The sequence below is a fragment of the Pelodiscus sinensis genome, chromosome 32 (assembly GCF_049634645.1).
Source record: "Pelodiscus sinensis isolate JC-2024 chromosome 32, ASM4963464v1, whole genome shotgun sequence".
Classification (NCBI taxonomy): Eukaryota; Metazoa; Chordata; order Testudines; family Trionychidae; genus Pelodiscus; species Pelodiscus sinensis.
The window spans coordinates 11,948,394-11,960,311 of record NC_134742.1 but is presented as its reverse complement, the minus strand read 5'-3'; the positions used below and the strand labels follow the sequence as shown (position 1 = coordinate 11,960,311).

Below are 11,918 nucleotides of genomic sequence, written 5' to 3'. Positions count from 1 at the left end.
AGGAGGAACGCGGCTTGGGGGTCTCTACCCCAGATAGAGGACCCTCTGGGCTTGCTGAGAGAGTTATGGGAGGGGAAGTCCTCCCTGGATGGAGCATCGGGGGTGGAAGCCGCCCTGGCTGTCCAGAGAAGGCTCGCTGGGCTCATGGCCCCGGCCCGAGAGACCCTGGCCAGAGATCAAGGCCAGTGGAAGGGTGGGTGTGACCCCCGAGGACAGGCCTGCGCCAGTCACCCTGGAGCGGGGCGGCGAGTGGACAGAGGGAAGCCAGCTCATGTGGGGCCTCGCCACGGCCGGCCCGAGTCAAGGGGAGCACCCATGTCCCCAGGGCGGGTTCCCACGCAGAGGACCCGAACTTCCCTAGGTCACGAGCGGAGTGACCCTGCTCAGTTCGCTCTCGGAGGGGGGAGAACTGTGACGTAGTGGGGGTACCTGGCTGGTTTCTATGCTGCTGGCTCTGGGGGAACCCCCACTGGCTGCCGTGGGTACCACGACCCAGCAAAACAGGATGAGTCACTATGCAAACCAGTGGCCAGACACCCCCCATGGAGAGGAACAAAGGAAGGTGGAATGCTGCCTTGGCTGGGGGGCAGGGCTGGAAGTGAGGGAGTTGGTTGCTGGCTGTCGGAGGGCATGGAGGGGAGCCTAGGAGAAGGGGCTGGAGTTTAGGGGCCCAGTCTCCCCCATCCCAAGGGGGCCTGAGGCATCCTAGCCCAGTTCCTGTGACCAGACTACATCGGTGCTGCGCTGAGCTGGAGGAGCAATAAACCACCCTCAATTCCACTGGCTGGTGCAGTCTGTTTGTGCCATTTCGGGGTGCAGGAGACGGGGAACCCCCAACGCGCCGTCACAGTGTGTAAAAGTAAAAAAGTTCCCAGCCGCACAACCCCCTGAAAACGAAGTGTGTGTGTGTGTGTGTAAAAGTAAAAATGTTCCCAGCCTTCAGCTGCAGTTGACTTCTTGCTGTAGAGACGGTGCCAAAGGCCGAATGAAGGTGCGTCCAGGGCTGGCCTTACCATAAGGAGAACTGAAGTGGCTGTCTCCGGTGCCAGACCGGGGGAGAGGGAGCACTAGGACCCAGAGTGTAGAAAATTGTGTCTGCTGCTGGTGCCTATGTATTCTCTCTGCTCTAGATGCACAGTGATGGTGGAGTGCTGTGCTGGAGGAAGGAGGCAGAAGTGAGACCTTTCAAAGTTTTGGTCCAAGCTAGGAGGTCTGGGGGTATCATTTGAGCTCCTCGCCTCAGGTACCAAAATGTTGTGGACCAGCTCTGGGTGCGTCGACTCCAGCTATGCAATGAACGTAGCTGGAGTTGCGTAACTCAGTTCGACCTTCCAGGTAAGTATAGACAAGGCCTTAGAGCAGGGCTACTCAACATGCGGCCCAGTTGTTTGCAGCCCACAGTGTGGTTTGGGTTTGGCTTAACGTGCAGCCCGCAAGTGGGACCTTTGGACATGGTCTCCCCTGGGAACACGCTTCACAACGGCGAGTCAATAGAATGGTCTTCTGTTGAGATGTGTTTTAGTAGTTCAATTCCTGGACTGCCGTTTCTCATTAAACGGCATATGGGTGGAAATGGGGTAACTATTGCATTTTATTCATATCAGCAGAACGGACTGAAATGGGGCCTGTGTGTTGTGTCGTCTTGCCTTAATCTTTGTATTCATGCCCGTCAGTGTGAAAGAAGCTATTTGCATGTCTGTGCAACCACATTTAAGTTGCCGTCCTCAGGATGTGCTGTGAGTATCACTGTGGTCCCCGGGTCGTCCAAAGTTGAGTAGGCCTGCCAGGGTACACGTCTGCTCTTCTGCTTTTTTTTGTGGAAGAGCAGATGTACTCTTTCAGAAGCCCTGTCTTCCTTCTCCCATGAAGAAGGGCTCCTCCAAAAAAAGGGGCTTTTTCCAAAATTTGGCCCAGTGTAGATGTGGCCAAATTTCGGAAATGCTTCTTACAAAAAAAGATCCAAAAAAGGTTCACAAATTGCAGTGTGGACGCGCTCTTTCAAAATATGCTTTTCTGGAAGATCTCTGGAAAAGCTTCCAAAAGAAGCTTGCAGTCTAGATGTAACCACAGGCATTTGCCTACCCTGAATTTACTGACAAAACCGGTTGTGCATTACTGTGTCTACAGGACCTGAAGTTTAAAATGGGCTTTAAATATGTCATGAGTTTGTTGCTGAAGATTATAAAAGCTCAGCTCTAAACCGTCCACGCATAGATATCGAGAGGTACAATCTGAGGATCTAGCGTTAGCCTTTAAAAATGCTTGGACCACCTGACATACAGTTTTTAAAATAAATTCTTCAAAAGACCTCCCATGTCTAAAAATACACATTTTAATTGTAATAATTGTAATTACCAACCATAGGGGTAATTACTCCAGACATGACAGGTTAGGCATTTAGTAGTCGAAGAATTTAAGTTAGACATAAGAAAGAAATTAAAGTTGTGAAATGCACAGACCAATAAAAACTAAACATCACCCGCTTTGCAAGCAGGAAAAGTACTAACAGTCCCTCATGTACAGGCAGTCCCCGGGTTACGTACAAGATAGGGACTGTAGGTTTGTTCTTAAGTTGAATTTGTATGTAAGTCGGAACTGGTACATATTGTAGGGGAAACTCTAGCCAAACATTTCTCTAGAGCTCAGTTTTATTCTCCCACACCTCACTTCCCTCAGTCCTTTATTCTCAAGCTGAGGTGTCTGCTGAGAAAAGCCGCTCCGCGTCTCCCTGGTCTGCTGGGGGGGGCGCTAGCTAGTGTGGGGTTGCCTCACCCCGTTTGTAAGTAGGGATCCCATGTAAGTCGGATCCATGTAACCCGGGGACTGCCTGTACAAAAACTTGCTTCCAAAGGCTTCCTGTCCTTTTTATTCACCCCCAGTGTCCTTTCACCCCTCTGTAGGAGAGAGTCCTTAAAGGGACAGCTTTCCTTTTCTGTCAGCTAGTTGGATAAACGAGTTTCCCTTTTACTTCTGGCTATTAGATGAACTATTAGGGCCCTCCACCAAAATCCTGTGTCATGCCTAAAACCTTTGGAAATATATTCCATATTGACATAAATATGCAGGGAGCGCTACGTGCTCTGTTTTGCATCTCTGAGCAGAGTAGGTAGGTCTGGGTCTTACCACTCTGAAAACCCCAGTGAAAACAGTGGGGCTGCCCTCGAGGTCACCAAGGCAGCATGGGAAGCAGGTGGGGGCAGGAGGTCCTGATGGGGGAAAAACCGACTTGCAGCTTTTCCTTTGTGCCCGGGGCGAGAGACGCAATAAAGCCTCCCAGCCCGGCGTTTTATATGTCACTTCAACGCAAAGCCGCGATGTTATCCCGGAGCCTCTCGCGTCCCTTCTCCGCTCGTGTCCGCTCCCTTGGCATGGGCCTCGGGCGCGCTGCAGATCCAGTTTCGCTCCGTGTAGCACCGGGACGAGCTGACGGTGTCTTCGCTCAGGAACGCGCAGTCCGCCTCCCCGCGAATGACAAACCTGCAACCAATGGGTGAGATGTTTCTAAGGCAGGGACGTGCCACGCTTGTCGGCTTACGTGCCTGGGATTAGGGGTACTGCAGCAATCCCGGGCTCCCGGCCTCGCTCCCAGCTGCTGCCCTGTATACCATGACTCTGCTGCCTGCCCCACATGCCTAGGTTCCCAGGTGCCAGCCCCACATGTCTGGGTTCCCAGCTGCTAGCCCAACACGCCGTTGGGCTCTGGCGTGGGACCTGCAGTGGAGACTCCAGCTGCTTGCACCGTAGGTCTGGGCTTTTCTCCCAGCCTCAGCTTGCGGGGGGGGGGAGGTCATGAACAGGGATAAGAGGGTTGGGTTTCGGCACCTCCGCTCTTAAAAATATTCTCACGCCACTGCTTGTTGGGTTAGTTAGACAACAGCCTCCTCCTGTAATGTCTCTAGCCAAGCAGGGGTGGAGCCTGGAGTTAATGAGGGAATCGGAGTCCCCTGCTGACCCTAAGCTCCATGGCTTTGAAATGCACAAGCGTCCCCACCGAGGACTCTTGTACATTTCAAAGCAGGCAGCCCGGAGTCAACAGAACTTCCTGTTGGCCCCGGGCTGCACGTGGAGTTCCGCATCCCTCCTTTGAAATGTACCCCACTCGACTAGCCCATTAACGGCAATTTAACATCCTTACTCCGCACCACTGATTTCCACGTTGCCAATCATCTGTCTTGCAAAGCTCCAGAAATCTATTCGGCTGTGTCTACACTGGCCACTTATTCCGGAAAATCAGCCACTTTTCCGGAATAACTTGCCAGCTGTCTACACTGGCCCCTTGAATTTCCAGAAAAGCACTGACAATCTACTGTAAAATCATCAGTGCTTTTCTGGAAAAACTATGCTGCTCCCGTTCGGGGAAAAGTCCTTTTCCAGAAAACTGTTCCGGAAAAGGGCCAGTGTAAACAGCACAGATTTCTTTTCTGCAAAAAAGCCCCGATCGCGAAAATGACGATCGGGGCTTTTTTGCGGAAACGCGCGTCTACATTGGCACGGATGCTTTTCTGGAAAAAAGTGCTTTTCCAGAAAAGCATCCTGCCAATGTAGACGCGCTTTTTCCGGAAATACTTATAATGGAAAACTGTTCTGTTTTAAGCATTTCCGGAAAATCATGCCAGTGTAGACGTAGCCTTCCAGCCCAGCGGAAGGGCGACATGGGTGAGGATAGGAGACACAAGACAGGTTTTTACACATTTCTAAACGGTGGGTCAAGCACTCTGCCACGACCGCAGTTGGCTTTTCCCATGACTCTGACAGTCAGTAAGAAGAGAAAAGAAAAGGACTCACAAGTTGTTGAATTCTAAACCATTGGCCCATTTCCACCCCTGGCCGGGTTCCCTCCGGAGGCCGATCCATGGATCCGTTCTGACTTTAAAGCGCAGCATGAAAATCTTACAACGAGAAAAGCAAAGAGGGGAAGCAGTTACGTGCAAAGGCCACCGGGAATCCCACCTCGCACTATCGTCCTGGATTATTGTCGAAGAACAGTCAGGAGCCTGTGAAATCTGCAGCCGCAGAATTCACAGCCGACGGAAGAATTGTGTTCTACAGCGTCAGCTGTCTTGCCTGAGTCTGAGACAATAGTTGTGAGATGGGGAAGCTGCCCAAAGGGGGAAATAGGCATTAATGACTGCCTCTGTCTACAAAGAGCCTGATCGAAGAGGTCTGAGAGCAGCATGATCTCTCCTGTGCGCTGCTATGGTGTGTTAACTCTGAAACCTACAGATGGCAGCTTAGGAATTCTCAGTACATAAGATGTGCAGCAGGTCAATCATCTTCCAGCATGGGCAGCTGGTAATGTAGGCAAGGGAAGTCATTGCCTTCCCAAAACTGCCTACCCTGCCCAGCCACCGAGGAGGGCTGGGACCACGGTGCGACAGCCCTAGACCTTCAGATGACTGGGGAAGGATCAGGCTTGAGGGTTGAGGTTGGGTGTGGCTTGGCTGGGGAGAGAGGTCGTCGAAGAGGCGTGGCTTCAGGGGAAAGGGTGTGGCTTCAGGGGGAGGGGGCGGGGCTTGGACTTGTCTTCTACAATTGGGCCTTCACTTGCTGCCCCTGCCTTCCAGCAAGTAGCCTTGGGATTTTGGGGAAGCGTGTTAGTCTCTTCCTGGACTAGCAACTAGACCCCTCGGAGCTGAGACCAAGCATGAAAAGTTGTAGGGCAGGGGCTGTTGTTTTTTGGAGGAAAATGTGAAGGTATTTAATTGGGCGAGGGATGAACTACATTCCTCATGGGGCAGGGACCGTCTCTTTGTTTGGGGTTTGTACAGCACCGTGCACAAAGGGGCCTCGATTTATGATAAGGACCCCCGGCGCTTCAGTAAGGATTATTATTAATAATAGAAATGGCCTGTTAATCGTCTATGAAATCTCTGCCCCAACACCATTACAACAGGGCAGATTCAAAGTCAACTCCCAGAATGTCCATCACACTCGCTGGCGGCACCATTGGCTTTGCTGAGCTACAGCGCTCAGGCCCGGATAGGACTCATCCCCAGCTATTCCAAATAGAGTTGCCAGATAGACCCTGCCAAAAAAACGGGCACACTTGATCATGGGCGGGGACGGGAACCGGGCTGGGAGGGGGGTGGGGCGGGAAGCAGAGCTGGCGGGAGAAGTCTGGGGGCCGCGGGGCTAGACGGAAGGAAGGGGGGGACGGGAGGAGGGGGGATGAGAAGCAGAGCTGGGTGGGGGAGTCAGCAGCCGTGGGGCTGTCCGGGAGGAGAAGGAGGCCCGGAGGAAGGGGGGTGGGAAGCAGACCTGGCGGGGGGAGGGTCTGGGGGCCGCGGGGCTGGCCGGGAGGAAGGGGGGGCTGGGAAGCAGAGCTGGGGGCTGTGGAGCTGGACGGGAGGAGAGGGGGGCCTGGAGGAAGGGGGGCAGGAAGCAGACCTGGTCGGGGGGAGGCGCAACCACTGACCACAGTCGGAGTTCCTCGGGCCATGTCCCCGGCAGGCACTCCCTCGAGTTGCGAGCAGAAGCCGGGCAGAGGGGCGGGGGTGGAGGAGGGGCTGGGAGCCGCTCCCCCCGCCCGGCTTCTGCATGCAACCAGAGGCTCCCAGCTGGGAGGTGGGGCCATGATGGGCGCTGGAAGCCTCTGGTCGCGTGCAGAAGCCGGGCGGGGGGAGTGGCTCGGAGTCCCGGCCCCTACCCCGCCCCACCCCGTCCAGCTTCTGCATATGACCATAGGGCTCCCAGCACCAATCGTGGCCCCGCCTTCCAGTGGCTCCCCTACCCCCGCCCCTGCCAGGCTTCCGTCCGGCGCCCAGTCGGGAATTCAGAAAATACCGGACATTGCACCTGTCCGGTATTTTCTGAATTTTTCTACCAGACAGACGGTGCAAATACCGGACTGTCTGGTAGAAAACTGGACATCTGGCAACCCTCCAAAACCCGTGTGTTGTGGCTGCTATTAAAACAAAACAAAACAACTAGGCGTCTCTTTCCTTCTTACCAGCTCTTGCTCACTCTCAATCAAAGCCAGAGAGGCGTTGAGCGCTGAACACTGGTTCCGGCTGTCGGTCCAGTTCCCTTCAGTCTCAGAGAAAAAGTAGCATTTCCTCCGGTAGCCGACCCAACCGTCTGGGCAGGAGGGGCCACAGGACGCTGGATACCAAGTGGCAGGAGAAGGAGAACCGGTGACATAGGATCTACTTGCTAGCACTGAAAATAAAAGAGTGGCCACGGTTAGGCTGTGTCTAGACTGGCAAGTTTTTCCGCAAAATCACCTGATTTTGCGGAAAAACTTGCCAGCTGTCTACACCGGCCGCTTGAATTTCTGCAAGAACACTGACGATCTCATGTAAGAGCATCAGTGTTTCTTGCGGAAATACTATGCTGCTCCTGTTTGGGCAAAAGTCTTTTTCCGAAAGACTTTTGCGCAAAAGGGCCAGTGTAGACAGCTCAGATTTGTTTTCCGCAAAAAAGCCCCGATCGTGAAAATGGCGATCGGGGCTTTTTTGCAGAAAACCGCGTCTAGATTGGCCACGGATGCTTTTCCACAAAAAGTGCTTTTGCGGAAAAGCATCCTACCAAGCTAGACGCGCTTTTCCGAAAATGCTTTTAACGGAAAAGTTTTCGTTAAAAGCATTTCTGGAAAATCATGCCAGTGTAGACGTAGCCTCCGAGTCTCTCTTCCGCTTCTGGACTGGGAAGCAGAATGAAATCAGAGACTCGCTCATGAGAAAGGTGGCCCTGTCTCTAGGACTTAATCTCCCCACTTCTAAAACGGAGACGAGAATAATTCCCTGGCCTTGGGGACCATGAAGAATGGTTCCTGGTTAAATCCTTTATCACTACTAGGACAAGACGCAATGGGCTTACATCGCAGGAAAGCAGGTTGAGGTTGGATACTAAGAAAAACTTCCTAACTACCAGGGTGGTCAAACACTGGAATAAATTGCCTAAGGCGGTTGTGGAATCTCCATCTCTGGAGATATCTAAGCACAGGTTGGAAAGACACTTCTCAGAGAGGCTGTAGAGGGTACCGGGTCCTGCCATGAGGGCAGGGGACTGGACTCGATGACTCCTCGAGGTCCCTTCCAGTTCTAGTGTTCGGTGATTCTGATACTTGGGAGGTGCGCAGCTTTCACAGAGCGGGGGCAGAGCAAAACACGACCTTCTCCAAACAGCAGCCACATGAGGATCTAGTGAGCTTTCGCAGCAAGCCCAACTCTTGGAAAGCTCAAAACTGGGGAAAGCAAAGGTCGCCACTGACCTGTTAAAATGATGAGTGTTGTAACCACAGCTGCGCCAGCGATCCCAGCGAAGGCTTTGAGGCGTGAAGCCTTCCCACATGCGCACCCAGGAACTGAAAGAGAAAGAGCCATGAATCCCCAGCCGGGCACCAGACTTCTTAGCCCACAAAGCAAAAACAAACCGGGTGGATTTGCAGTTAACCGGTAACATTGAGGAAAAAAAGGAGAACGAGAGTTAAAATTCTGTCGAGGCCGCTCAGCTCCCAGTAGCAGAAACTGTCTGAAAATGGCGCTTTCTGCCTCTCCCTCAGGGAATGGACAAAACTGAAAAATCAATGGTTTTGTTCAACTTTTCCACAGAAATGTTTGATTTTTCACTCCACTGCCCCCAGCCCAAATCAACAACCAAGCGATTTTTATTCAGAAATGCCAGGGGAAGGGGAATAAAAGGGAAAATTGCCCAGAGGCCTGGGCGATAGGACAGGGCCCGGCCCTAGTGGCTTTACGAAAAGCGTCTCTTGATTCAAAGATGCTTTTAACACGCCCCAGACAGGTTCTGCTTCCTCCAGAGAGGATCTAGTGAACTTAAAAGTGCCAACAGGTCTATCCTGTCAGTTTCTGAATTTACTGCATCAATCAACAGGACCTGAGTTTAAAATGTGCTTTAAAATATTTTATGGGTGTGTGGCTGAGGATTATAAAATCACATTTCTACAAAATCATCATCATCTCCGCCCCAGGCTGCTATCGGACATAAGGGCACCAGTTTAATAGCACTCAGGGGCGGCCTGTGAGCCTAGGCAGACTCGGTGATCGCCTAGGGCTCCGCCGGGCCGGAGCGCTCAATGATGATGTCACGGGCATCCAGCGATGACATCACAGGGGCAGTGATTATGTCACACGGGCATCCAGTGATGACATCACGGATGCCCTATGATGATGTCACAGTGCCCGATGACAACGTCACGGGGCGTCCGATGATGACGTAATGTGGCAGTGATTATGTCACACGGGCATCCGGTGATGGCCTCACGGGTTGCCCAATGATGACGTCACAGGATGCCCGGGCACCCGATGATGACGTCATGGCCATTGACGGCCGTGCAGGCAGGGGCGCTGATCGCGCCTTCCACCTTGGGGTGCCAGCTGCTGCAGCCAACCTCAGGCCATCCCTGATAGTACTGCCTAGGGCCCCATAAATCCTAAGGAGGGGCCTGCAGGTTGCAGTATTTGCGGATGGGTCGGGGAAGTAACAAGAAATTATTTGTATGAATAGACAATCCATGCTCCGAGAGCCTGGGAATGGGCGACCGGGTTCACTTGAAGATTCCCTGTTCTGTTCCCTCCCTCTATGCGCACCTGGTGCCGGCCACTGTCGGCAGACAGGACACTGGGATAGATGGACCTTTGGTCTGACCCCGTGAGGCCGTGCTTATGTAGATACCCCCTGACTTACTACATCTCAGCATTACCCCTGGCTGCTGTCACAAGAAACACATTTACCATTCGAATCAGGAACCCTGGTGCTGACATCAACACGCACAATGCGGCATGTTACTGCTAGCGCCAGGACACGCGAAGCGGGCTTACCCTCCCGGTCATGATGAAGCCCAATACTTTCTTCTGATCGGAAGGGTACCCTGATGCCGTGGGTCTCCGGCCAAATCAATTTTTCCCCTGCTAAGAAAAAGACAAGTCCCAAGTAGCCACAAACCACAGCAGAAGGGGACATAAGGATCTGCCAACATCCTCTCAGTTCTACGGTGTCTCTGCTCTGTCTCAGCTCTATCCAGAACTTTCCTGCCTGACCTCGAAAGGGGCTGACCCATTGCCATTCCCACGATGGTTTCTCGGCTCCTGTGAAAGTTGGGCCAAACCCTGATGCTTAGGGACTGATCCCTTTTCTGTTAAAAGCATTTCCGGAAGATCATGCCAGTGTAGACGTAGCCTATGTCTACACTGGTGGGTTCTTGAGCAAAAACCTGCAGAGCGTCCACACTGCCCACCCGCTCTTGCACAAGATTTACAGTACGGCGTGGGAAGAGAGGGCTTCTTGCACAAGAGCTACGCTCTTTTCTAACAAGCGTAAGCCTTCTTGCACAAGAGCTCTTGTGCAAGAGGGCAGTGTGGACGCACGGCAGGGGTTTCTTGTGCAAGACAGCCCTCTGGCTAAAATGGCCATCAGAGCTTTCTTGCACAAGAGAGCGTCCACACAGCCATGGATGCTCTTGTGCAAAAGCACATGGCAGCGTAGACGTGTTCTTGTGCAAGAGTTCTTGCGCAAGAATTCGCCAGTGTAGACATAACCCGGTAGTCCTGTGTTCACTCCGGTTCACATTCACCGGTTGCTTTGTTGCGTTATATGTGATTCTGCTGTCCTGGGCTGTTGTGAAATCACTCAACATGTGGGTGCATGCCTCAGTTTCCCTAAGCACTGCCACACTATCTGGATGAGGAGGGGACAAAGCAGGCGGCAGAGCTGCCTAAATCTCCGAGTGATGTGAGTTAGTTAGAAGCTGCTCAAAGTGTAAGTTAGGTTTTTTTAGCTGCCTTAGGCAAAAGGGATCTTAGCTGGCCAGGGGGGCCAGGGAAGGGGCCCAGAGCTGAAGGTCCGCTCCCCCTCCTTCCCAAAACTGACTGTACTGAATCCTCCTGGTTCCTGTAACAAGAAGTCTGAACTACACTGTGTCCCTGTGAACCAATAAACCTTCTGTTCTACCTGCCGGCTGAGAGTCACATGTGACTGCAGATGGGGGTACAGGGCCTGGAGACTCTCCCACACTCCATGACACCCCAAAGGAAAAAGAGGTAGGAGCGATGTAAGTTGGGGGCTTTTGTAGCCACTCAGGAGAGGTTCGAATGCCACCCAGCAGTGCGTCCACAGCTAGGTTTTTTTGTTTGTTTGTTTCTGTTGGTGGTGCACATTCATTGGTGCAAGTGAAATTATTCCGCACGTGGCGGGACAAAATCTGCATGTGGATGGAAAAGATTCGAGGGCACATTGGGCAAGAGGGAGTATGAAATTACCTGATTTCTGCTCTTCTGGGTCCAGGTTGTGACGCTTTTCCTGTCCCTGTTGAAGCGCAGTGTTCGCCATTTGTGCTCTCAGACCAGCCCTGGCTGGGAACCGAAATGTCCGTATCTCCTGGCCAACTTTCTGCAGAGCCACTCCTGGTAACAATCAGAGCGCCGGGTTCTTTCCTTTTTAAGGACCCTCCAGTAGATGGCAGTATCTCACCAGTTCTTATACGCCAGGCTAAAACAGGGTGGAAAGGGTTGGCAGGATTAAATTAAATTGCGGAGAAGTTTCACAATAGATGGAAATTATTCAAACGGATGGAAGTCAGCATATTGAGTGGCTTGCTACGAGGGGTCAGCTGTATTTACATTATGAGAACTCCCCTTATAAGTTACTGGGGGTGATTGGAAGAGCCCAGCAAACGAATACATGTAGTAGTCCAACCGCAGAATTCTCTCCACTTCACAATAGAAACATTTCCGGTTGTAAGCAAACTGTTTTCATATATGAATTTTCCCCAAGAAAACAACAAAAATGGGACCAAAACCCATTTCCCACACTGTGCTAGTGGCAAAAATGTTTCTGTTACAGCTGTTCTTCAAAACCTCGCATTTTTACACTCAAAAAGCTTTCTGACACACTCATCACTGGCATGGAACATTTTGCTCAAAGGCCACTTTTTTGGGTGGAGAGATGTTTCCACAAAA

At 52.2% G+C, this 11,918-nt stretch overlaps 1 protein-coding gene across 8 annotated transcripts in view; it reads right to left on the bottom strand.

Annotated features, from left to right (window-relative positions):
- Nucleotides 1-2,314: 2,314 nt before the first annotated feature.
- The window catches only part of LOC102446465 (C-type lectin domain family 2 member B-like), a 39,453-nt gene continuing 29,849 nt past the window's right edge, over nucleotides 2,315-11,918 (bottom strand). For 4 of the 8 annotated variants that reach the window (XM_075913482.1, XM_075913478.1, XM_075913477.1 and 1 more), the window contains 3 exons: nucleotides 11,220-11,448; nucleotides 8,213-8,305; nucleotides 7,120-7,158 (listed from right to left, as the gene is read on the bottom strand). Coding sequence is in view for 4 of the 8 variants with exons in the window: in XM_075913479.1 (XP_075769594.1) it covers nucleotides 3,318-3,477; nucleotides 4,786-4,889; nucleotides 6,950-7,158; nucleotides 8,213-8,305; nucleotides 9,783-9,872; nucleotides 11,220-11,289 (726 nt within the window). In the remaining 4 variants the exon portion in view is untranslated. Of the gene's footprint in view, nucleotides 3,478-4,785; nucleotides 4,890-6,949; nucleotides 7,159-8,212; nucleotides 8,306-9,782; nucleotides 9,873-11,219; nucleotides 11,449-11,918 lie in introns of those variants that run through there. The other 4 variants (XM_075913479.1, XM_075913480.1, XM_075913481.1 and 1 more) reach the window with 3 other exon arrangements.